The 27,256-nt window shown below is 37.5% G+C and overlaps 1 protein-coding gene across 7 annotated transcripts in view; it reads left to right on the top strand.

Moving 5' to 3' along the window:
- RBM33 (RNA binding motif protein 33) overlaps positions 1–27,256 on the top strand; it is a 105,747-nt gene that overhangs the window by 5,952 nt on the left and 72,539 nt on the right. For all 7 annotated transcript variants that reach the window (XM_055806914.1, XM_055806915.1, XM_055806911.1 and 4 more), the window contains exons 2-7: positions 5,153–5,231; positions 9,955–10,003; positions 11,997–12,073; positions 14,269–14,569; positions 15,658–15,768; positions 22,155–22,326. In XM_055806914.1, the coding sequence (XP_055662889.1) occupies positions 5,153–5,231; positions 9,955–10,003; positions 11,997–12,073; positions 14,269–14,569; positions 15,658–15,768; positions 22,155–22,326 (789 nt within the window). The remainder of the gene's footprint in view (positions 1–5,152; positions 5,232–9,954; positions 10,004–11,996; positions 12,074–14,268; positions 14,570–15,657; positions 15,769–22,154; positions 22,327–27,256) is intronic.

The following is a 27,256-nucleotide window of genomic DNA, read 5'->3' as shown; positions in this document are numbered from 1 at the left end:
CTTAGTTACTTTATCAAAGGACCTGTTGGGTAAACCATGTGTAATAGCTGTTTGTTTTGGTTTTTTTTTTTTTCTTATCCATTGAACTGTTGGATCTTTGTGACATCCCTATCTTCTTTTGGATAAGAAGTCTTTGATGCTTTTTTCAATGCGTAAAACTAATAGTATATTTTATCTTCATGATAGTGTAATATTGAAGCGAACCAAATTAGTGAAGAAAATACAAAATTTTGAACTGCTAAGGTTTTTGAGACAACATGGGATTAGTGTTCCAGAAAGCATGCAGGTGTAGTCATCAAGTGTTTTTCCTAGTTGAGAAGTCTTGGCCATCTCATTGCAGTAAAATACTCTATCTTAGCAACAGTTGCTATGTAGGACGACCTTTTTAGGCTATGTTGGTACCATTTTAAGATGCTAAGAGCTCTGCAGTGTTCTTGCTGATTCATCTCCTACACTTGTGAGACTTGACTATGTAGCTTAGGACTTCCGTTTTGCATAGAAAAATGATTAGTGAAGGTTTTATTGAAAGGGTGTCCACAGACTTAGAAACTACTGTCCGCATAACCAAAGAGGAAATGAGGCTTATGTCCTGATTTTTGCAGGGATAGAGTTAATTTTCTTCTTAGTAGCTGGTACAGTGCTGTTTTGGATTAATATGAGAATAATGTTGCTAATACACTGAGGTTTTAGTTGTGGCTAAGTAGTGCTTATTCTAAATCAAGGACTTTGCAAATTTCCCGTGCTTTGCCAGTGAGCTGGTGCACAAGAAGCCAGGAGGGAGCAGAGCTGGGACAGCTGGCCCAAACTAGCCAAAGGGATATTCCACACCACAGGGTGTCATGCTTAGTGTATAAACTGGGGGGGAGTTGACTGGGGGCTGCTGATCACTGCTCAGGGACAGGCTGGGCATCAGTGGGTACTGAGCAGCTGTATTGTGCGTAGTTTGTTCTGGGTTTTTTTTCCCTCCCTTGGGCTTTATTCCTTTTTATCTCTCCTTTTCATTAGAATTGTTGTGGTTGATATTATTATTCTATTTTATTTTATTTCAATTATTAAATTGTTCTTATCTAAACCCCATGACTTCTACCTTTTTCTGATTCTTCTCCCCATCCTGCTGTGGGGGCAGGGCAGTGAGTGAGGTACTGCCTGGTACTTAGTTGTTGGGCTGGAGTTAAACCACAATGGCGTGTATTTTGTGGATTTCTAGTGTGTGTGATCTGTTCTTATTAAGCAGGAAAAGAGTGCAGTTCTGGGCATAACATAAAACAAAAAAATCAACTGCATAGAAAAACTTAGAGCACTGCTGGTGTTACACCAGGGTAAGCATAAAGCAAATAGGAACCTTTTAGTGTGGGGAACCAAATGTGTTTGGCTGTCTTTGTGCTTATTCTGGTTCGCAGCTGGCCACAGTCAGCATTAGACAGTCTCCACAACATCCTGCAACTTCTCCGTCATTTTGGTAATGGTGATTTTCTTAGAGCTGCCTCTTAGGAAGAGCCAAGTGATGGATTATTTGTCTTCCTCTGTAACTGGCCTGCCCTGCTTCCTTATTCAGATAATTTTTTTTGGTATTTAATAGTTTTGGATTTTTTTTTCCTCTTCCTTCTAGTGCTGCCTAGAAGTTAGAGAGGGGCTTAGTGTGTTCAGTTATCACCTGTCAGGATCTTCCAGTTGATACCCAGCTAATGGGCATGCATCTTGGTGAGCTTTGCAGTGAGAGCCTTGAATTGAAATGAGGAGCCATAGCCATGCCATTGCATGTCTTAGCAAGAGTTGCTATGTACTGCTGGCTTTCTAGGCTGCACTGATACCACTGGAAAAAATACAAAACCTCTTCCAACTCCGACAGTAGTAATTTTTCTGCTAAAAAAGCTTCTGTTCATGGGTTCCCCCCCTTCTTTATCTCCTCACCTCCCACACAGTAGTACTGAGAATCATAAAAAAAATAAAAAATTTTTGGCTGTTGCTCTCAGTGGTTTTGTGCTCTGCTGGTGCTGTGTTCTTTTTATACAAGTTAATGTTTTACAGGCACTTAACTGTGCTTGACACAAACACTGACTTGGAGCTTCTCAAGGAGAAACATCCAAAAATGTTAAGCTGATTGCTGTTTACTGGTATTTTGCAATGTTATTGCCTAAAAAGAAGAAAAATGAAAATATGTGTGGTTTCAGAAATGGAAGGAAAATGATGCCTCACTGAGGTTTGCTGGGTTTTGCTGGCATTGCACTGCAGGTATAAGGCCTGTGTCCATTGCAGTCAGTGCCTGCTATCTTGCAAATGATCACAAATGATGAAGCTGGCGGTGAATGCTATTTGTAGATTAGTGACTGTGGTGACTTCCTTTTCCAAAGGAAAGCTACAAACTGCTTTGGGCTCTGACAATACTTAATGTCAAAATGGCATAATTTGTGATGCTTATTGTCAGTGTCAGCTGTCACAGAACAATAAGCCTAAAAAAGAGAAGCTGGCTTCCTCTGTCCCGAAGATCTTTATATCATATGTGTGTGATGTGATGGGGAGAGAAGAGATGGCAACAGGAAGGTGGTAGGGGCATAGGTAGAGCAGTTGTTGTAGGCTGCAGTCACCACACACAGACTGACCAGTCATTTTTGAGGCTTTTGTGTTCATTCTGCTGGAGGGGACATGTGAAAAGGGCCTTTGCATGAACGTAATTCAGCTTTGGATTATGGTAGGAGTTGCTTATGAATAAGGAATAGGATGTAAGAAATTTGGAGGTGTTGGAAGAGCTGGAGGGGGGAGGTTTGTGGTGTAGGCTGAGTGGGTCTACACAGAAACTTGGCAGGAACTTGGACCCTCTTTTGGTATTGTTTCTTCACTAGCAGTAATACTGGGTTGAAGTACTGTCGCTGTGAAGCTTCAATATCTGGCCTGGAAAAGTACTATGAGTTGTACTGAAGTGTGTTTCTTTTTGCTGTAGAGAGATCTCACCAGAGAAAAAGGGTTTGGCATTTAAGTTTGTGTTGTCTAGATTTAAACCTGACTGAGACGAAGGCTCTTCGCTATAAGAATTGTGTGCTGAAGAGCTAAAATCTTGTCTTCAAGTGGTATTGGTTTATAATACAGCTCTCTGTAGATCTGAAAGTGGTGTCTGGCATGAAAAAGTGTCATCTCTTGCAAGGGAGCAGATGTAGCTAAAAAGAAGGTACTGTTGTCCTGATAGTATTCATTTTCTTGAGCCATGTTAAGTCAATATGTGGACATGTAATTTGATTGCTGCAAAATCAGTTGCATTACCTTAAAAAAAAGAAAAAAACCTATCTTTGTAGGTGGTTACATCAAGTCAGTGGATTACTGCAATCCAGCTGTAAAAACAATGACAGCCCAGGAGATCTGTGCCCTTAGAATGGCAATGCGCTAATATAATCACTGCAGCATGGTTTTGAAGGACCATAAAGAGAGCAGGGTGGCATGTTTTTTTTCCCCAGACACCACAAAATTGGATAATTTAGTGTTCAGGAGGAAGATAGTAAATGCTTGTATGTGTCTGGCTTTCCCTGTATGTGAAATAGGAATTGGAATAAAGTAAGGTTGCAGTATGTAGATATTTGAGCACAGAAATATAAACCTGTTTCAATTGTATTAGCCCATGTAAATTAGTTTAAATATAGAAGATTAGTTAAAATAGAAAAGTATCTGTAGGCAGTGAAGTAGGGAACGTGATCAAGGGGAATTGTACATACTGTTTCAAAACAAGAGAGTTGCTGCAATTGTGTTGCATTGTAATTCATACTGAGCAGTCTTATTTCTATAGGTATTTATGGCTGAAATTTATGGTTAGAAAGCTTTTAATTTATGACATTGCAAGAACTGAATTTTCTTTTTAAAGGTTTTTACCTCCTTTTAAACTTCTGTCAGTCATAACACTTGTATTTTGATAATATGAAGTAAGAAGTAAGTAGTTTTGTAATTGCATGTGGGGAGTATTCACTAAAGGATACTGGGTTGAGTTTAAAGAGCTGAGGACAGATTTGGTTTTGAAGGTTCATTAAAAAAACCCAAACACATGCAAAAACCCAGTTGATCCTTGGGGTTGGTACTTTGTCAAAGAGTTGAGTACAAATAGTCATATGAGAATGACTGGATAGGATATATGGCATCTTAGTGATCACCAATTCGGACTGTCAGACTGCAAGGACTGGATTGCTCAACTTGTATTTTGCAGACTACTAAATTGCAGCTGGTTATCCCCCTGTGTTAAGCATAACTTTTATTTGCCCATTTTTTTGACTTCTTAAAAAGTCATTAAAATGTGTGAAAAACCCTGAATCCAGGTGTGCATTCTTTGTTGGGCTGTAGCCACAGGATGGGAGAGTGAGGGTTGAGTGTTTCTGAAGGTATGTGCTTCCAGTTTACAGATGATGAGACATCTGGATATCTGAACAGAGCAGATGAGCTTTGCATTTCTTTTGCAGAAAAATGGAAGATTTAGTATTTTTAAGTAGCAAAATTGTCATTTGCAAGCCAAGCTATGCGAGAGTAATTTGCAATTGGACGGACTAAAGTGAAGGTACTTCTTGAAATATATGGAGTACCAGTTTTATCTTGAAGACATGTGCATGCTTAGGTGCACTGCTTCAGTGACTTCTAGTGTTTTTAATGCCCCAGTTGAGATTAATGATGGTGTAGTACACCTGACTTCCCTCTTCTGTTTTGGGTTCCTGGTACTGTCCTGCCTTGTGCTGACCTAAGGTTTGCTCCTGTTTTCAAAGTGCCTTTGCAGCTTAGTGCTGGTAGATGAGCTTGTGGCCCTCAAGGCAGGGATCTGGCAGACCTTGTTCCCTTTATCTCCCTTGTGCCTCAATTTCTGGGGAGCCCCTCCCTCTGGGATGACTTTTATTGCAAAAATTTTCCAGTGATTTGTCTTGTGCTCTGTTTTTCTGGGTTTATATCCACCTCCATAGTGAGAAGAAGGAAAGCTATAAAGTACATTTTTTTATTATTATTTTTGAAGCATGTTGGTATTCTGTTTTCCTTATGTTGGTGTAGAAAGTAGAAAAAGTATTTTTCCACCTTCTGAAAAATACTTTCAGCCCCCTCTGCCCCCCCCCCCCCCCCCAGTCCCACCTATGTGATTGCTTCAGAAACCTTTCATTTCAGCAAGAATTATTTCATGTTGTCACCTTCTTTACAGATGATGACTTTGATCAGTTTGATAAGCCTGGTGCAGAAAGGTCTTGGAGAAGAAGAGCTGGAGACGATGATTGGGACAGGTAAGTAGAATATTTTCATGTTTGGTTTCTATATGCTGAATTACATTGCTCTGTTTTCCCATTCTGGCATTTCATATTCTACCATTAAGAGTTGAGCACATTTAGATACTAATGAAGATGTTGGCTTTATGCATGTGTCAGGCAATGCTAAATTGTGCCAAACATACACTGGCCTAGAGGAATATAGAAAGCACTATGAAGAGATACCATTTAAAATTGAAGAAACACAAATCATTTGTGGTTTGTAATTAATTTTGCACTTAATATCCAGGTTTTCCTTTAAAATATTTAGTAGATCTCAGTGGTTTAAATAGTTAGATTTTTGCTAGTACTTGAATTTGCCTAACAATTTTTTTTTAACCAGATGTTTAAATTCTTATCTTCAAAGTCCTGTTTCAGTTTTACATTGGGGAAGAATAATGGAGTTTAGGTATAGGCTTCTATTGAAAAATACAACTCACTAAGATTTAGAAGTATGTGTTAACTTAGTTATGTTAGGGGAGAATAAGAGCATGTTCTTTTATGTGAAGGCACTTTAGTAGGGAAGTACTAGAATCGAGCTGCTGGCTAGACTTGTCTGTTCTTTCCAGGAGAAAACTTTTGGTGCTTTTGTGGAGTTTTTTTTTAATTACTCCTTTTTAGTAATAGATTTGTGCCAGTGGTTTTCACTGTAAAACGGTGAAAAAAACATTCCAAACAAATTTTACTTTTCTAATAATAATTCAAGTGATTGTAGTAAACAAATCTTAACTTTTAAGTGGTTTTCAACTGAGCTGGGCTCTTGGGTTGAATCAGCTACTCTAATAATTCCGGAGGGATTAGTTTCTTCTTCCGTGCTTTTCTGCTAGGTTAAGTGGGTAATTTTCATTGCTCTAGGAGGTAAGAATGAATAAGGAATTTGGACAACAACTTTGGATATACTGTGTGTTCTGCTGTATGCTGGTGAGGGGTGGCTGCTCTGTCATGCCAGTGCAGCTGTTTGAGGGTTGGATGGTGAACTGCATTACGAAACTGATCTGGGTTAATAGTGTAATTAAAATAACTTCTTCAGGCTGGCTCACTGTACTGTGCTGCCTCCCAGCCCCAGCTCTTTGTATTCAGAAATACTGAAGCCAATACCAAAGGCAAAATGCTTTGTATTGGAGTATTTTCTGAACTTTTTGCCTTTGCTAACTCCATGGTATGAATAGGTAGGCTTTTAGATGCTGGGTAGTCACATTTGTTTTTAGCTGTCCTACTTTTACCACTTATCTGTAAGAGTCAAACAGCCATTGTGTAGGAAGTTGTAAGCTTATTGCCAATGGTAAAAAAACCTCCCTGCGGCAAAGGTATTTTTATAGAACTTGAGAAAGGTTATAGAGTATTTTCACTAAGCAGAGACTTTGAAGCGCACAAGGATTCAGTTCTAGAAAAAAAGGTTTTGTTTGTTTATTATTAGATGCATATAATTTAAGATAGATGATCAAAAATCCTGTTGTTTATTCTTCAGTGAAATTGTAAGGGAAGTGTTTTCAGGTACAGTGCTGGAGTTTCCAGAGTTTCATCTTGCTGATAATTTCAGAAATTTTTTTTTACAACTGTATCTAACAATTTTATTTGCATGTGTTGGATTTTTTTTTATTATTATTATTAATTCCTTTTAGATTGCCAAGCTGTCTTTGGAAGTTAAATTCTATGATTGTCTGGGCATTTATAAATTGACAAATTCCATGGGTATGTTGTGGCCTAATGTAATTGCTTCAATGTTTTAAGTACTGGTCTGGTTCAGTATAGGATGCAGTTTCTTGAAGATGGAAAAAAGGCTGAATGAATGCAGTAGACTTTTTTTAATCCTTCATGCTTTGCAACCTAATCACTTTTTTTGTGAGGGTGAAAAGGGTATGCTGTCAGTTGTACAACTTGATCAACCATCAAATCTTACCGTGTTCCTGCTTAACTGAGTCCCATCCCCCAGTCATCTGAGTAATTTTGAATTTCCATATCTCTTTCCTTTCTCAAATATTGGAGGGTGATAACTGAGAGTTGGAAGGCCCATGTTATTTAGGAGTACAGATGTAACATTGTTCTTGGAGAATTTTTCCCATTACATTTTTTATAAATTCTTTTCCTGAAACACTTGTGTCCTTACTACTGCTCATGTTTAATGAGGCATGCTTATGAAATTGGAGGCCAAAAAGGGCCAGTCTGATGTCTTTATCACAGGCTGTTAATTTATACATTTATCTCTGTAAGTAAGCCAAAGCTTGGTTTTGGGAAAAATACGCAGTTGTGGTGCTGTCCTGTGAGATGGCAGGGCTGATTTATTAGTGACTTCTGTTGAAATTCACTTATCCTGACCTTTCTCTGAGATTATTCATTTCTCATCACTGGCAGAAAACTTCTGTTGTCTCTTTTTTATTATTTTCTCTTCCTTATTTGGTGAGCTGAATTTATTCAGTGAGGGGAATGTTGACCTTTGGGAGCTGACGAAGGGAACAAAATGGGTCCATCTCTTGCGAGAGCAGCGAACTTTTAGATTATTTTAACCCTAATTTCCTAGAATTGTGGTTTTGGGAAGATCTTGGTGTCTTGATGATAGTGAGGGGGAATTGCATTTTGAGCTATCATAGATGTCTGCTTTTATTCAGTTTAATGTATGTGGCTTTGTGTGGCATCAGATTGCAGCCATTCGGTTTTTTGGCTGTTTTTCTCCTCTAGTCTAAAATGTTTGAGTATCTTGGGGTTTGTTTTTCAGATGGCTTTTTTTTCCCCCGCTTTTTATTAATAGTGAGATCTGGTATTTCTGGTCTGTTCTTTCTCATAGATAACTTCTGGTTTGGCTATTTTAAAGAAACTTGACATAGGTGTGCTTTACTATGCAAGCTCATGACTGTTACTTTGTTTATTCAAAAAGTTACCAATGATGATTTTTCTTCTTTTAATTTATCAATGCAAATATTGAATGACATTGAATATTTTAGTAGGTTTTGAGGGGCGTTATGTGAAGACTTCTGTTACTGTTACGAGCTTAATTTATGTACTAGTGCTAATTTTTTTGACTGTCAGGTAATAAGCCAAAGCTTAAAAAAATCTAGAATGCGTATGCAATTACTTCTATTGATCAAATGTTTAATCTTTTTTTAAAAAATCACATCAAGGATGTTTTTTAGTAATGTGTTTAAAGCCTTAACTATGTTTAGATAATTAATTTGATCTTTCACTTTCTTTTCCATCCCTTTTTGGTTTGAATTTCTTACTACCTGAACTTGCTTTTCATCTTTCAGTGCTGCTATAACACATGATCTTGCTGTCTTTTGGAATATCTCTAGTGCAATTTTATTAAAAGCTGTCAGTTGGTGGACCATAGTGCTGGGAAATATTTTCAAACCTTTTGGTACATTTGTCAGATTTCTGGCAGGTGAAAGATGAGTGACTTTTTCGTACTTCAGTTTTGGCTCTAGATTCTGCTGCAACCATTTGTTACATAGAGTTTTCTGTCTGAAATAAAGGGCTTAAATTCTAGTCAGTTTGCTCTTTGGAACGTGTGATATGTCTTATGTCCCAATTTTTGTTTAATACTGCAGTGTGCACAAAACAATTGCTATTTGTTAATGCTCAGTCATTCCTGGAACTGTGTGAGATCAGTAATTATGGACAAATGCTTTCTGCTGATGATAATGTCCTGTTTAGGCCTGGTTTGGAATATCATCTGTTCTCTTTAGTCCACAAGGTTTTTATTTCCCCCTCTCTGCATTATCTGTACAATAACCAGCTCTGAAAGAGATGTATCCACCTGCAAAAACAACTCTCAGCACTGATTTATGTCTTAGGATAGCTTCCCCATTTTCAAATACTTCCTGTGTAGTTCTAAGGAACTTTTACACATATTCTTGTTCTGTTCATTCTCACTTCGGGATATTTAATTTTCATGTAATATCTAAGGCATGGTGTGAGTTTGTGTTTTTTTAAGGTGTGCAGGTAGAAAGTCTCTCATATTCTTGAATTACAGCTCATACTTCAAGTCACTGGCATCTCATTTTACTATTAAGACATGCAAAGAACTAGTTCTTTGTGTTGCACCCTATTTATGGGACAGATGCTCTGTGGAGGTTTGTAAGCCAGGTATTTATGCTTCCTGAATTCTTAACCACACTTAGCAAATGGTGAAACATACATTTGAGTTTGTCATCTTACAAGCATCTGTTTGACTTCCCCCTCGACGTGAAGAGGAGGAAATAAATATTTATGAAAGATCTAGGCCTAAGTGGCTCCCAAGTCAGCTGGCCTCAGTGCCTCCTCTCCTGGGCCACATGGTGGCCTGCAGACTGTCTTGCCCACAGAACAGTACAGTCTTGCTTCTTTACTCTGGAGGTGGGAAATAACGGATTCGACAGTATGCCTAAAGGGCCTTGAAGTGAAGGATCTGGAACGGGGACCTAGCCAGCTGTGTTTAAAATACCTACGCTTTGTCTAGGTTTGTGCAGTGTTATAGTTGGAGGGATATGGAAAGGGGAGCATATGGAAATGAAATGACTGCACAACAGTGATCTTAATATGTATGGTCTGTTGCTTCATTTAAAACATACCTCTTTTTTCAACTTAGTGAATGCTTTGCTAAAAGGAAGGCTTTGTGCAGACTCAGTAACAATTCTTCTTAAGTTAGGTTTTTTAAGGTGTATACCCCATATGGTGCTTGTTTCTGTTTTCTAAGGTTCAGCTTCTTAAATTTGTTAATGTTTTCCAGTGAACTTGATGATGACCTGCTTGGAGAGGATTTGCTAACTGGCAAAAAGGTAAGAGATGTGCATTAAAGTGAATTGTTACAGATATTAAAATGTGAATGTTGTTCAGCCTGCCCCCTTCAGTTGTTTGGTAATGCCTTTTATGTATTTTACAATCGCCTCCCCAAAGCCTGACAGCTACAGGTACTTGAGATCTGCCCTGCTGCCAGTGCTCTGCACCCAGAGCTGCTTCCTTTTGTGAAGTACCTCCAAGTGTGGCTTTTCAAGAAAGAACTTTTTTTTTTTTTCCCTAAGGTCGTATTTCTTCTCATAACACACAGTTCCAAAAGGAGATAGTTCTCAAAATCAGTGTCTTTGTAGCTCATACTGACCTAACAATTAAAAAAGCAAAACAAAAAACCACCCCAGTTATGCTTACTGAGTGCTGATTAGCATTGTGGAGAATTTACTTCAACTGCCAGTTTCCTAGCTATTTAAAAGTTACTCATCAAAATACCAGCAGTATTTACCAGAAAGTAAATAAAAAAGCTATCAGTGGCATATATTAAAGATCCACTCACTGCAGACAATTCACTGCTACTTTGACAAGTAGATAGAGGATTTCCCGTTCTACAGTGAGGGAGGGTTTTGGGAGCAGTTGTCAGTGGAGAACATAAACAAGTCCCCCCCATGTCTGCTGTAGACTCCTTACTCTGACACCTGTTTTGAATTGATATCTATGGAAAGAACTAAATGGGTATTTGGATTTGCGAGGTATCTGCAGGAGAAGACGTGGCTTTTGTTTGGGAAATCAGAACTGGCTAGTAATCTCTTTCTCCTTTTTATCTGCTAAATGAATTCATTTAGAAAACAATTTTTAAAGTTTTAGTTGGAGATTAGTAGGTTTGTTAAGAAACCCAGAAGTAGTAAAAGTTGACTTTTAAGTCATCTAGCTTTTTATAATCACACTCTTAAACGCTCAAAGTTAGGTTCTTGAAATTAGTGTGTAAGTAATCAGTTTTAAAAAAAGGAAGTTCCTTTGTCTCATGTACTGGTCTGCAAAATAAAATTCAAGAAGGATAGGGATTGCCTATGCGTGTTAGGCATTTATCAAATCCATAAGCAGTTTACATTGCATACATCTTTGTAGTTGAAACATGAGTTGATCATTTTTTTTAAGTAGCTTCATGTGAATACTAACCAATACTAGATTTCTGCAATGTATTATGTCTTCTTGTGCTCTTTGTATTCATGTTTTCAGTTTGCCGTGTAACAGGGCTCTGAGCAGTATCTGTGGGTATGGACTCATATGATGGAGTAATAATGGATTTCTCAGGAAGTTTTCCCTGAGCTATTTAAGCCAAACTTACTTCTATTTAATCTCATCCCAGTACTTTTAGATAAATCTACCCATTTATAACCTCTGTTACTTTAGGGGATGGAAATAATGCTGCTTGGCAAAACTGCAGTTATCTCTTCCTAGTGAGTAATTATTTAAAAAAAATAAAAGGATAAATTAAATAACCCAAAGTATAATAGACACATTAGGAGGAGTTCAGAAGAGGCATGGTATTTTCTTCTTCCCCCCCCCCCCCCCCGCCCCCTCCATCACTTACAAACTAATTATGGTTTTTCAGTTTTCTTCATACCATCATATCCTTTCCTCCAGTCTCCTAGGTATCTATGCTTTTTAGAAACTACAGTAACTTAGTTGATTTTCTTCACTTGCCTAATGCATCAAGGTCACAAGACAGTGTACTAAAGCTAACCTTTTTTTCTTCCTGGTATTTAAGTGAGTTATCACCTTTGGCTATATTTGGGAATGCATCGGTGAAAAGTGTTGACAGCTATGCAAATTTGAGTTTTGTAAATTTCTATAAGTTTGTAATTTATTTTCAGATTTGTTTTCTTGTGTAGTGTTAGTAATTTCGTTCAAGATGTGGTCTTAGTCTGGGATGTGTTCTTCATAAAAAGTGTGTAGTGTTCAGAAGGTTCGATAGTTTCAGTACCTAGTTAGTTAAAAGTTTATCTTTTATGTTCATAACTGACTTTTTCTGAAACCTAGAATCAGTCAGACTTGTCAGATGAAGAGCTGAATGATGATCTTCTGCAAAGTGACAATGAAGAGGAACAAGAATTTCGGTATGTCTTTTCTAAATCTTTTGGGTTTTGGAGAACTCTAAGCTATTAATGACTACTACTACTGGTAACTAACAACTACTAAACTTAAGTTATTGGTATATACTTAAAATAGTTTTGCTTTTTACCTAGCCAGGTATTTAATGGTGTATATATACGTGTTCAGTAGCATTGCTAGCATTTCAGTAAGACAATTTTTTTGTTTAATGGAATCTAATAAATTTAACTCAAATCTATAAAAAAACTTTATAAGGAAGAAACAATGCCATGTCCTGTGTATTTAGAATGAATTATGAATACTTACAGAGCTCTTGTTCTGTGCCGCCCTGGTGTTGTAGGTTTCCTTCTCCTATAAACTCCTTTTCTGCTATCTTTCTTTCAAAAATACATCTTAACCTCCTAAGACTCCGAGGAGGGGAGGTTCATAGTTTGTACGGCCTGATTTGTGGCTTAAATATTTGTGTACAATTACAAAGCAGAAAATTTTGTACAGAGTTTATAGGCTTGAGCAGATACTTCCATGGGAGTTTACTGAGGATCCTGCCCTGTGAATACTCTGTGGTGATACAGCTCCACAACTGAATTCTGGGCACTACAAGTCAAAATGAGTGTCTTAGCGTTTTTACTTCTCAGGCTGGACTGAAGGGGGAAAGAAGATGCTTGTAGTGCAGAAGTGATGCAGTACCACTGCTGCTTTTTAACGGCATGTGTGTTCTGCCAGCTTTTCCTTAACTTGTTGCATGCTATGCAGGCATGTCATCTAAAGGGTTAGGAATATATATACATGTGTTACATACTTTATATTTATACATACACACACACACACACACACACACACACACACACACACACATACATATATATATATATATATAAAAAATATATGTATATTTTGCTCCGAGATCTCCTTTTTGTCCTTGGCTGGAATTCAGATAAGGAGTCCTGTCCCTGTGTTGGGGTCATGAGGGTGTGGTGAAGAACCTTGGGCCGTCACTTGTACAACTATTGTCTGCTGTTTTCCTCCCTGCAGGAGTGAGGGTTGGACTGTTCCCCCCAAAATGGGGAATACCAGTTCAGTCCTTGCTGTTTGTTCTCTGCATTTCCTCCTTGTGAGGCCTGGGCAGCAGGGATGACTATGAGGCAGCACGAGTGATGAGAAAATATCTGAAGTGTGATAATACTGTGCTCGGTGGAAGCAGGTTTCTGTAGACAAGTCTTGCAATTTTAGCAGTTCTGTTGCCACAAAATGAGAGCCTTGCTCCACTCCTTTCCCCTTTCCCTTTTACTTCCATTCAAACTCATTTATGCCTCTATAGTTGGGAGGATAATGACAACTCTGCATGTCTTCATTTTCATGTCAAATCTTCTCCTTCCTGTAGATGCAAATAGCTCAAAGCTGCCTGGATCTTGTTCCCTCAATCTTAGGAAAATACTGAATAACAGGAATGTAATTAAAAAACATAAAAAATCTTTGGTTTCCTTGTACCTGGAGCTCTGAAATCAAGAAGAGCTTTCCCCCCCTACTTTTCTAACTCGTACGCAGTTGGTTAGTTGCTCTTTTATGTGTTGATGGCACTAGCTATTGTAAACAGTAAATTGAGTTTTACTTTCGCTCCAGATTATAAACTTGCCAGTTTTTGTATTGATTGGGATTTTTTTCCCAGTGTCTGTGCCAGTGCTGTTACTAAATTAGAGTAAGTCTTAGCCATTTGAATGACAATTCTTGACTATATATTTTATGTTATTTTAAGCAGAACATTAAAGCTGTCATAATATAATAATGTAAGTTTGAATTCAGGATAATCAAGAAAGAACAATATTAATACAGTTAATAAATAATTTACTAGCATATTCTGAAAGATTGCAAAAACAGATGCAGTTGTAATTTTGTGTATTTTTTTGTTAGTCTTGGAATTAAAATTGATTCCAGTCTGCTTTGGTTACCAAGCAGGACTTTTGCCAGTTTGACCTGCTAAACCATCTGGTTGGTTTGATTCCCCTGGTCAAATAGCCTGCAGCCAGTGATAAGCTGCAGTACAATATGCATTATGAAAATATGGCATGGAGTCAAATAGCGTATGAGGTATAATTTTGTCCACAACTTACAGAATTTGTGTTTGGCTTTGTTTTGCTAAATCTTTGTGAGTAGTTGACTGTTATGCTTCAACCTCTGAATTTTTCCTGGCCCTGTACCACAGTTCTCAAGGTGTCACAGTTAGCCTCAATGCTACATCTGGCATGCTTACATCATATGAACTCTCAGAGACCATCAACGATCCATCAATAGAACATGAGTCTGAATATGACCAAGGAGAAGATGAAATTGTTTATGACAAATCTGAAGCACCTGAAATATATGCTTCAGAGTATGCAGAGGAAGGACATTATGAAGGCAATGATCCTGAACTGACAGAAGATCAAATAGAATATGGGGAAGAGCCTGGAGAAGATGATGAAGTGCTAGACCTCGAAATCAATGAACCACTAGATGAATTTCCAGTGAGTTTCTTTCTATTGTATCTTCAAAGATAACATTGCTTCATGTGCATAGGGTTTTTAGACTGGTTTGAAATCTGTTTACCTCCCTAGGGAGGAGGGGAAATTAGACCTATTATCACTGTCTGCCAGTTTCTTTATCTAGGCTGTAACAAAGTTTGTGTTGACAGCTTGTTTGGCGGTAGGTAATGCTCCTTTGTCATGCTGGAAGGCAGTTGGAATCATGACCTTGAGGATTGTATCCTTAAGGAAGAAAACAGCTTTGTGTGGTGGAGATACACTGCCAATTGTTAGAAGTACTTAATGCAAAAGCTTTTATCCAGGCTTTAGACAAGATCTGATAAAGTCCTTCGAAGGTGAAAAGATTATTGACCTGCTAAAGACATCTTTAAGGTGCTAATATCCCACAGTGATTGATGTCCTGCTTGTTCATCCTTTTTGTAACTGAGAACTGTCTAAACCTGAATAAAGAGATTGGAGGTTAATTCAGAAAATGTCACCTGCATAATTCAATGTAATTTAAGCAGTGTATTAGAGAACATGCACTGGCTTTAATTGCTAGTGAAATGATTTAATCATAATTAAAACCGTATGTGTTCAGTGAGGTTTTAAAATACAAGCAAGCTTACTTAAAGATTTTGCTTTATGCTCATAACTGTTCAGAATTGAACCCGTTCATATGTAAGCACTTGCAGAATGTTTTAAGAATGTTTATATTTTTGATGGGGTAAAATCTGTTGTTAATGTATGTGTGCTATAGATGTGTATTTGCTTCATGAATTTGTAATGAAAGGATATAGAAGTACAGAAGTAGATGAGGCAAACAGCGGTGGATGGGATTTTTATGATGATACTGGGATCTGAATAAAAATTGTTTTGGTTATGTATGTGATAATAATGGAATTAATGCATAGTTAAAAGTCCTGCTAATTATACCTTCTGTGATATGTCCCTTGTAGTTGACAATTCCGATAGATTCAATACTTTCTTTCCAGTTCCGGAAACAGTGCATACAGACCCCATCTCTTAAGGGGCTTGTGATTCTGTAAAGTTGGCCTACGTCTTTTCACTGTCCTGTATTACTGCCCTAGGATGAAGATTACATGCAGTCATATAATGAGCAAGCAATGGAAGAACAAGAAGAATATACAGCTGATGAGGAGCTGGAAGAATCCCAACAAATGACAAATGAATCAGAAGAGGTATGTTGTGAATTTAATGGAAACTTAAAATAACTACTTATTTCAGAATTTGAATTTGTAGAATTGTCCATATTGCTGGGTAAGAACTGATGCAACTTTGTCAACGTTGAATTATTGGTGGTATTACCCTTTGTACAAGATGGAATTGTGATGTCATCTATATTGTCAAATATATCAGATCCCCTCCCCCCTTGGGATGAAAATCATAAGGGAGAGCTCAGAATGTCCATATTTAATCTTAGCTTCAGCACTAGAAACTTCAGGGGCCCTTTTGGGTAGGAGAATGATAGTAATACTGCATGCTGTCTGCTAAATCTCTTAACAGCTTGTGGTTCCTCGCTTTCCAGATGGGTAATCTGCTGTTGTTGGGTGTGTAGATACCTTCTTTGAGGAGGAGTGTGAGCGTGGAAGGTTATCTGTGTTAGAAAGGGATTGTCAGATTGTTTGTTGTTTTGAAAGAAGTTGTGTTGGGATTGAAGTTTCTGTGAAGTTTATCTTAGTTCTTTGCTTAAGAAAAAGGATGAGTTCCTTCATTTGCAAGAAGAAAGCTTATGCCAAAAATCTGTCAAGTGTATGTTCAGTGGTTATAGCCTGGAACAGTGGTATCATACCTGTTATTAATTTGCAGCAAGTTTTTGATGTGGGATTTTTTCCTTTCCCCACCAGGAATCTTCTTTAATATTACTTTTATTCCAGTTCTTAATTAAATAGGATTGAATGGATTACCTGCTGAGAAGTGTAGTTGGAATGTGTTCCCTCTTTGGAGCTTTAACTCATCAGGAAATTAATTCCTCAAAGACGTAGCAGTGTTATTCTGTGAAGTTCTAACAAATAGGTGTGCTATGATACTGTAGTTGTATCAAACTTACTATAAAAAAACAACATTCTTTGGTAGGTGGAGAGATACATCGAAAGGGGCCACCTGCTTTATTCAGTCTTGGATATTGCAAGCATGGTATCTTACACCAAATATACCTTAACATAGTTAATTTCCTACTACCCTAGTATCACATCTACCCTTTCAAAGAACTGTGAAACACTTAAACACATTTTATACATCCACTGCATTATACACACTTTCCTTCCAGTGTTTTAAAAGCAGACTGATGCATTTGTGCTATCTGCAGCCACAGTCTGTGTGAGATGATGAAAGCACTGCACATCATGTAAAATTAAGTACATAGCTGGGATTCACTGTCAAACTCAACTGCTTTAAGAAAGCACAGCTTCATTCGTAGAGTATGAACCAGTGAGAATTCTGTAATAATCACATTGTCTAAATTTGTCCAATTCAGGATTAAATTCCTTTCAAAAGATAACATTAATGAAAGTTGTTAATTGATTTTCTTAATGGAGCTTTTAGGTAAGTTCATCATGTAACTTCAATGTTTTGGGCACATCTTTATCTACATTCTGGCTTTATTCTGATGGCTTGCAGATTGCTACAGGTTTCTTGTTTCCAAAACAGTACCATTTTTTATTCCTTTATTATTTCTTCTGTAATTTTTTTACATTTCTCAGCAGGCTCACAATTGCACTCTCCAAATGAGAATACCACCGAGAGAGAACCTTTGTAGAATATGCAGTTTGATTTATTACGTGGTTAGATGCATGCCTCTAGCTCTGAAGAGTTTTGTTCTTTATTAAAGTGTTACATAACAGCACTTCTCCTTAAATCTCATAATATTCACTGCTTGTAAACAAGGGTAGTTGGCATTCTGCTGTAGAAAATGCAGCACAAGAATGGAGCTGTAATAGATGTGGTACAAATAAATGGCATTGTTATTTCTTGATTGAAATTTGGCATCTGAATAACTTAAGAGCAAGCTGATAAAGATGTTCAGTAGTGTTGTATTTTAAGCAGTTTCTACTAAAACCAAATAAAGCATTTCAGATCGCATGAAGAAATTTTGTAAACCAAGAGAAAAGCTTGGTTTTTCTTGTAATTTTGTAAACCAAGAGAAAAGCTGGGGAATTGAAACATGATGGGGGAAACTGGTGAATAAGGGAAGTGAGACACCTGTTAAGAGTAGCACTCAGGTGTGGGGAAGAGGCAGGAAAAGTTTGTGGTTTTTGCTAGATCAAATTCAAGGCATACTTTTTCACTTGGTATTTGATGTGAAACAGTGCTTAGAACTCAGATTTTGATTAAATAACAGTTTGTGGAGCTTCTTTGAGAAATACAGCAATGCTTCAGAAAATATTTTTGCCTTGCTGAGGTACAAAGCAAAACTCAATACCCAGAAGTTTCAGCAGCAAATGGGTGTGGTAGAACCATCAGTTACATGAGTTTTTATGTCCTAAATATTTTTAGAGGAATAATACCAATAATTATTTCTGCTAACTCATAAAACATGTAACCTACTGAAATGAGAATTCATAATTTCTTTGTTTTATATTGGAACTAATCTCCTGTGAAGTCTGGTAGAGGGTTTCTCATTGCATAAATGTAAACCATGTCTTGGGTTATGGTGATAAAAAATGAGGACTTTAATCAAGGAAACATTTAATGAAGTGATGCATACTGCTTTTCTTTTGATGGAATACAGACTTGGAACAAAAAAAAAAGCCCATTGTGTTTGTCTGAATTGTTCTGTGTTTTAGCTAAAACTTAAGCATTTTAGTTCTTTTGTTCAAGTTTGAAAGTGCTGTCTGTCGCCCTGGAGGAAAATGATAAAGAATGCAAATCAAAACAGCCAAGTTTTAAACATATTTAGAATCTCTTAGATTTGTTTCCCACCACCAGCCCCCCTCGGCCCCCCATTTTTCATCTGCGAAGTGGATATGCCCGTGGAATAGGTGTGACAACCTCTTACCTGTGATTTGTTATTTTTTGGTCGCTTAGGGTTGAGTAAATACTGCTGCTTCAGTGTCAGGCTCTGGTCAAAGCCTCCATTGCTTATTTTCTAGCTCGTTAGTAAAAGTTTTTTGTTTCATCTTCATAATGTTTCACATGGAAATAACCTGGTTTAGCCTTTATGATTACCTGTTCTGTACATTTTAGCAATCTCTGACACAAAGTTCTCCAGACCACCTGACAGTCCCATGTTTAGGAGGATCTGTGTGAAGATCAGCATTTGTCATGCTGACTAATGTGTGCAGTTTTCCTTGGGCTATGTCTGTTATCAGTCCTGCAACTGCCTGGTAAGCGATTTGGGGCAGGAGCGCTCACTTTTTCCACAGCAGATCATAAACCAGCATGGGGAGTTCTGGTCAGTGGCAGGGATTTATGGCATAATTATTTAATGAGGATGGCAGAAAAAGCTAACCTTGTGATAGAAGAAAGGTCATTATTTTTCTTTGTAAGGAAGGGTCAGCAAAGCTCTTTGGTGGCTTTGTGCAAGGTGTCATAATAGGAAATGTTAAGCTCCCTTTGAGGAGAGCTGCTAAGAAGCCTTGACTGGCTAGTCCAGTCAGGTGACCTCAGGTGGCTGTTCAGGGGTTGTTTATGTATATGCAGAGATATTCATGATTAGCAAGTATCAAACAGAATCCTCTAAGTACTAGTATGTGTTAATTCGGTGTCTGTACTTGTGGTTTTTTCCTGTGTAAATTTAGTCTTCTGGACCATGGAATCCATTCATATATTGTCATCTTGGCAAAACAACTCATTCTGCGAGGCTGGGAGTTGGAAAAGATGATCTACATAAGTCTTGCGTGCTACAGCTATTGAACAAATTGCGGGGGAAGAGTGTGCGCTCCTACACAGCTCAGATAACCTTTCCTGGAGCTATATGTAGAGAACATATGGTTGGCTGTCAGACATGTTTGTGTCTCCATTGCAACTAATATAAATCCCTCAATAATACGTGTAATCAGACTTGGACATGGGTCAGTTAGCATTCTCGAGCACTGCCTTTCCTTGGTGCCTGCCTTTTTATTAACTCCTTTGATATTTTTTTTTTTTTTTGTCTTTGATATTTAATGCTTGTAAGGCAGTTGTTTAATGGGTGGCATGAGTGTTATGCTGATGAATAAAGCGAGTTAGACCCAGAAGACTACAGAATTGGTGTAAGTGGCTAAGAATAGAATAGTGCTGGTCTTGGAAAAGTTTGAGGTTTTTTTTTTTATTGTGCATTAAGAAGGTAATTGTCTTGGAGTCTGTTACTACTTACATTTTTGGGCTTTTTTTAGAATGGATATATTTTTTCCCCAGAATGAGTAATTATCAAAAGGCAACAGAATTTCCACAGGTATTTTCTGTAGCGTTTCATCAGAGTTGCAAAATTTTTCAGGACAATGCAGATTGTGTTGATCATTTTAATCCTGATTCTCCAGTCTGAGCCACACGTAGAGCCTTGCACGAATAAGTTTTGCACTCACAGGTTACGTGACTGAGACTAATCTTTGATGAATAAAAAATGGAATTCCAGTGTGGCTTTTAAGGGGCATGCGCATAGAGAGTGGATGAGCCTGGTTTATGCTCTAAAGTAAAGGAGGAGGCTCGCTGAGTAAGAGATCATGTCTTGCAAAACAGGTGCTCCAGTTCTGGCTTCCAAATCTTGATCTTGAAGGCAAAGTTTTTAAAGATAGTCATTGAGACAATAAAATTATTTGGTTTGTGATACTTAAAAACATAGATTTGATAGAGATACTGCTACTCCTTTCGCTTTTGGGAGTTGCTCTTTTGAAAATAAAATGCTAAACCTGTCTTTCTTTCTTGTTTTTGTTTATATTAAATCACATTAGCATCTCCTTCCTTGCTAACATCCCTCCTCTCTTCCATGACTCTCATCTGCCTCTCCTCAGAGGTGCTTTGATTATACATGGATATGTTAATCAGACTAGTTGTGCTCAATTTGTATTTGCTTTTGAGGTTTGGATTTCTTTCAGTCTTCAAGGATATTATTTTTTTGCCTGATGTCCTGTCTTGGAGCTGTGTTTAGATGCATTTTTTGGTACAATAAAGTTATGTAAAACTAATGGCTTTTAAAAATATAGGCCTTAAAGCTTTTTGTAAACTTTGGCTGTTCTCCTAGCTGTGTCTTAAAGCATTGTTTTGAGTTAGGAAATGTAGTGCGTGAATGTTTGCCTGGAATGGATAAAACACATTTTGAGGTAAGGAGATGATAAGATGAAAATAACTTGGCATCAGTAGTCCATTAAATTCCAGTAACTAAATATACAGATCACTTACCAGACCAAAGTTGGAGTAGCTTTAAGCTTGGGCTCCTATGGTGTGCTGTCTTTCAAAGTAGAAACTGTCTTGCCAGATCCTGTTTCTGATCTTGTTTCCCATGTTTCTTTTTGGATTTGGGTGGTGATGTGCTCCTGGCTAAGGAGATTTGCCATTAATTCTTTTTCTTGGTTTGTGACTTAGTATGTCTCCACCTGAGTGACACACTTGCTGTACCATTTTCGTATAAATTACTGCACCAATCTGGTTAATTAGACGGTTGTACCATTTTTTACACGTTATTTCATTCATTTTTTAACTGTCCTCAAGCATCATAAAAGTTACCATGTATATTTAGTGGCTTTGCAAAGAATTAAAATGCATGTGCAGGCTTTATGAAGTGAGCAAGTAGGCTTGTACAAGAAATAACCAAGTGCACAGTAATCAAATATTTTATGGAAAATAGTACTAAATTAGAATACTTCCAATTTTCAACTCTAGAAATCAAATATACATTGTGTAACATTCTGAACATGAATTTTATCACGCCAGCACAGGAAAATGGAATTGATTATTTATTTTTTTTTTATCTGAAGGAGAAGGATCCGTTTCATTTGGGACATTGTTTCATCTAAATAAATTTTCTGTATTATAGACAGAACTGCAAAGTAAATGAGGACAAGGGAGTAGCATTCCAATATACAAATTTAGTATATGGAAATTTTATCCAAGCCTATTCTCCATTCTCTTTGCTAATTGCTGAATAAAAACTGCTAAGTATTCAAGGAGTAGAAAAAAAGACAAGTACAGTTAAACATACATAGAGGAATAAAATTGAGATATAAGGATATCTTTTTTTCTAGTGACATGCTACTGGCAGTTGTGAACAAACAAAACAAAAAATAAATGATTTAATGTTTGTATTACTTGAATCTAGTAGTCCCAGATGGTTTGCATCTTAGTCAATTCAGTGATAAAATGTTCTGTGTGCAAAAATAGCTACTAATCAGATGGTGGTTTAACTGGAGTTTCCATATTTCCTTAAATAATGCAGTGAACTAGGTTTTCTCAATAGATTTTGCTATATAATTTATATCTTTAGATTATAAAAAAATTCACCAAGCTCTTAAATGTTGTTAGGTATGAGAATAATAATAAAGCCAGCAAAATCTAAGGGACCTTTAAAGAAAGCTTTATCTTTTTCTGATGCTTGCTGATCACAAGAAAGTAGATTTTTCAGGTTATATGTCCTCTGTATTTTGTGATTCAGGCAGCTATTGAATCTCTGGAACTTCAAGAAGAAACAAAAGAAGAATCTGATGAAGAGGAGGATGATGATGAAGAGTCTGGACGATTACGTTTCAAAACTGAACGGAAAGAAGGAACGATAATTAGGCTCTCAGATGTGACAAGAGAAAGGAGAAACATTCCAGAAACTTTGGGTGAGGTTTTGTGGCAATGGACTGTTTTGAAGAGCTATACTAAAAGTAAAATTCAGGATTCACAAAACTTCTAGAGAAGAGTTTAATGGCAAAAGATAGAACAGTTGCCTTTAACTTAGACTGGCCTATATCCAAGTTATCTGAAGTCATATGTAGTCTGTTGTTGTATATGTAGTGTGTTGTCTTCTTCGCAATAATGTTTAAGCATATCATGTTTTGAAAAACAGCACAATGTTTGTTCATTGAGGCTTTTGTGGTGTCTTTAAAAGCTTTCTGTTTTCAAGCAGCAGCTATCTGATCTGTGCTTCACTAGTATTGTGGTGGCATATGTTTCAAAGAATTCCTTTCTTGCAGCTGCTCTGTTTTAGTCTAAATAAAATCCCATTGATTTATGGTTTTCAGAGTTAACTTCAAGACCCCTCATGTGCTCTGTTTACTCAATTACCTGATATTAGTGTGGTAGCTGCCCCACTGGCGATAACTATATTGGCTATGTGGTAATAATAATAATAATTAATAAAAAATGTAAAAGATGGTGTTAGGGAGATAGGCAGAAATTAAGTTTTGCCTTCAGAAAGCTATACTGTTCTCATAGTTTTGCTACTGTACCAAAATATCAATTCAAACTATGGAGAAAAAGCCCTGTCTTTTGAAGAGAATAAAGATACGCGAGAGGGGCAAACTGGGTAATGAAGGCAAATTGTCAGGTACTGTTGGCTAATTGTCAGATACCACTGAGAGAAGATGTATGTTTTGATGGTACTGCAATTTTTGCCAGGCTGTAGGGACTTGATAGTTTTAGGATGGGTGCCATGCCGCATGAGCTCGGAAGCTGGGTGCTTCTGCTTTGTTTCCAGATGAGTCAATGTCTTTGGGACCAGGGCATTCTGGAATTAAGTTCCTAGAGCACATACCTGGATTGCCGGAATTTGTCCTCATGAAATTCCCTTCTTACCTTAAAAGCCTAGCTTTGCAAAGGATGTTAGTTCTAAGGATTTTTTGCTTGAGTTCCATAGCCTACTAATTGTTTAATTTGCTTGCAAGGAATTTGGGCTTTTACTATGCCTGCAAAAATTGAGAAGCCTTAATTCTATTAGAGGTGTTTTGGCTAAGAGGGCTTGTTCATAGGTAGCAAGGAGACAGCTGCAGAGGCTGAACCAGACTTTCACAGTGGTATTCATACAGGCTATATTGTGCATGATTTTGAATCAAGATCTTTTTTTATCTGTTGTTCCTGTTTAGCAAATAGCTCTTTTTGCAATTTCAGGCAAAGTGTGTATTAAGGGCCTTTATTCAGCATTGTTTGAGTAATTAGGAATTGATTCTAATTAGAATAAGACTGAAGGGAACCCTGAGAGACAGAGTAGTGTATATCTTTTATGTATCTTATTTATATGAAAGGTGCTGGTGCCTTTACAAAACAAAATGATTTAAAAACAAGGGTACACTGGAATAGCTAAATCTCTGTACATAATTGCAAGATAAATGACAGCTGCACACATTTTCGCATATTTCTGGTTTTACTCTACAATTTAATGTAGAGGTGTGACCAGACAATGAGAAAGCCTATAGTGGATCTTGATTGTTAAAGAATTAGAATTATTTTAAAGTGTAATTTTAAGAGATTTGGGGATGTAGCTCTGAGATACAAGGAAAAGGTGATGCAAATATGGATGAATCTATAAAATAAAGATGTTTTTTTGAAACTGTTCTTTAGCAAAAATAGTCTTTCTGTTGTGAAATGTTTTTTATTCATACTAGTTTTTCATGTTAATTTGCTGACAAAGAGACCAGATGATTGACCATGTGATGAAAAGTTAAACAGCAAAAAATAGGTGTTTGCATGTAAGTATCTGCTTGCTTTTGAGATTATAAAGCAGATTTTTGCAGATGCTACTGTTTAAAAATGAAACTTCTTTACAGAGCTACATCTCCTTACTTTAAAATCTGAACATAGTTGAGAAAACACTTAAAGAGGAATTAACATTTCAGTTGAAGTTACAAACGTAATTTCCATCCTGTCACATTTTGGTGACCTTTTGTGACAGCTTGTCTCTATTGGAGGAGTGCATTCTTACTTGCTGATTAAAGATGTCATTTGAAACCATTTTATTACCAGCAATAGTGAAATTAATCTTGACACTTGGAGACACTAGAAAAATAATTGCTGATTCACTGCATTAACTGTGTGTGTGAGAACTGTACAGTCAAGATGAGAATTAAGTGTGTGCTGGTAAAAAAAAAAAGGTAAAAAATACAGAGTGTTCATATGAATGTACCAGAGATCTTTCCTAAAATTTCTTTATCCAAGATAATGTAAGTAGTGGGTTTGAAAAGTTTAAAAGAGAGGTGTTGTAGGACAACTATGCACTTGATTTCTGGAGATGCCGAGTTTGTTATCTTTGATGAGAAAATACAACTTCTTTCGGTGCATGTAGTTGAAGTCTTGCCAGAGTGGGAATTGTCATTATGCTCTGGATTTAGTTACCCATTAAGGAATGTGAAGAAGAAAAATGGCTTTGTTTAGCATCACTGAAGTATTCCCTCTGTACCCAATTTAAAATACAAAACTCTATGCTTATGCAGAGCCGTTTGCAAAGTAGTAATAGAGGTAATTGTATGTAGTAGTACTTTTTGTTATTTCCTGCTTAACTGCCTTATGTTCACTCTGACAACTAGTGGCTGAGATTTCTGGCAAGACTAGGAAATTAAAATGAGTGGTTTCACCATTGTCCTGTTGCACTGTGTGCAGAAGCACATGGAGTGTTACCAGGTTGCAAGTCTGGATGATGGGGAGAAAAAAGTCAAAGATGATATGTATGGAATCTAAATTTAGAGAGCTAGTATATGTAAATGCATATGTATATGTTTTTTTATAGCAGTTCTGCAGTGTGGTTTATGTTGTAAATTTCAGCATTATCCAGGATAATAGGGATTCTGGACTTCTCAGACCTGGGGATTTGAAATGCTGTTAGTCTCAGGGAGCAACCCAAGGCAGATGCAGCTGCAGAGACCTGTGCTTAGGGTTGGTGTAGGGAGGAGCCAGCGGTACATCGCTGTAGCAGCTGACACCCACTGTCTAGGGGACATGGCAACATCCAGCCTGGCTCAGTGTTTTGGTCAGACCAGCGGACATAAGCATTTAGCCAGGGAGAAGCAGTGGGCCTTTTCATGTGAATACCTGCCTGTGCTTTGGAAGAGTCTGGGGAGGGAGAGGATCTCTTATCCATCTGTTTACCACCTTTTCTCTAGTTAGCAGTCTGATCTTGCTTTCAGGGAATACAGGGACTATTTTCCTTGCTCCCCTCCCTGCAAAACCATCTTCCCCATTATTGCCTCTCCTTGATCTCTGTATATGTGGCACAATGCTCTCAAGTTCATTAAACAGCCTACCCTAATAATTGAGCTGACTGTATATTTTGCTGCATGGTGACTGATAGCAGTATGAAACACTTGAGGTATTAATGAGTGTGGTTCACTGCAGGAGTCTTCACTTTTGCAGTCTGTCTTTAAGGCTCTGAACCTACAATTTTGTGTGTAAGCAAAATTCTTCACAGGTGGGACACTTGCTTTCGGTGGCATGTGAGGGAGGTATGCTTGATGTTAATGTGAACTTTAAAAAATTTTTAAAACCAACTGGTTATATTGCATTTCTGTGTTTATAGATATGGTCTGAATGCAATGATGCTTGCTGCAGTGAGTGCACCGGGACTTTTGTTTTGGTCAGGTGTTTTTTTTTTCCCCATTAGACACATTTTCACTTTTCTGGCTGAAAAACTGAATACCTGGACTGTGCCTATAAGGACACAGCCTTTAAAATTTGAGAACCTTTCTGTAAGGTGAGTAGGAAAACAATTCATTAGTTTCATTTTAAAGAGGGTGAAAATTACCTGCACATTGAAGATAATCAGGATTGACTTTGACCTTAATGCTGTCGTCCCTTCCCTGAGCTTAATCAGTGCAGCCCTCTGAAGTAAATTTCTTTGGAGCAGCCAACTCATTCTTCTAAAGCTGTTTCTATTCAGTGTTCTTTGATATGTGCTCAAGAGGCTGAGAGACTCAGACATGATCTTGCCTTTTAGGAAGCCTAACTCTGTTCCCAGGTTCAAGAATTGCTTTCCTCACATGTGACTCCTAATCTGTTTAATAGGAAATTGCTTCTTATCATCTTGAATGAGTATCCATGGTAGGTACTTGTTGCAATGACTGAACTTTGCTTTCCAAACTGCCTTGCTGAGTTCAGGGTTGTAATGTGAAAAGTGACAGAAAAAAATTGCCCTGCCTGCCCTATTATTGGGGAAAAAAACCCTTTCCAACTAGCAGCATGCCCAGGATGCCCTGCAGGATTTGGATCCTCTCTGGTTAAAGGGAGGGGAGCTACTGCTTTGCAATGTAGTGGCACCATTTCTTCCCATAAGTAAACTATATGGGAGCTAGTGGTGTTTTTTCCCTGCAGACCAACTAAAAGCCCATGTTAGCCCTTCCACACTTGCAAGAAACTGAACTTGCTGCAGATGTGGACAGGAAGGAGGCTTGAAATCAGACCTTTCTTTTTCCTGTTACCAGTTTTTTCATCCCTGACAGCTAAGGAAGGATGAGGTGGTGGTTGTAATTGCATCTAATACTTCTGATTGCTTTGGACAGGTGTATACATTTGTCTTAGTTTTCCTCAGAAATCAACAGTATGCACATGTAATGCCATACTACAACTTGAGGGAGTGTGCTTCCTTGCCCTTTTCTAAGCATGCTGTAAGGTTTTCCTGATAAAGCCTGATCATCTTGGGCTCTGCTGATGTCTTAAGGCAGGTGCTAGGGCACATTTCATAAGAATATCTGGTGTGATTATAAATTAAGCTTTATGCCACTTAATTGTGGTGTCTGAGGGAAGCAAAAAGGAAATAGAGAAATTTGTCTCATCGCCAACATGCAC

The sequence above is a fragment of the Falco peregrinus genome, chromosome 5 (assembly GCF_023634155.1).
Source record: "Falco peregrinus isolate bFalPer1 chromosome 5, bFalPer1.pri, whole genome shotgun sequence".
Lineage (NCBI taxonomy): Eukaryota > Metazoa > Chordata > Aves > Falconiformes > Falconidae > Falco > Falco peregrinus.
Note: the sequence above shows the minus strand (reverse complement) of the source record. Positions and strands in the feature narration are given on the sequence as shown.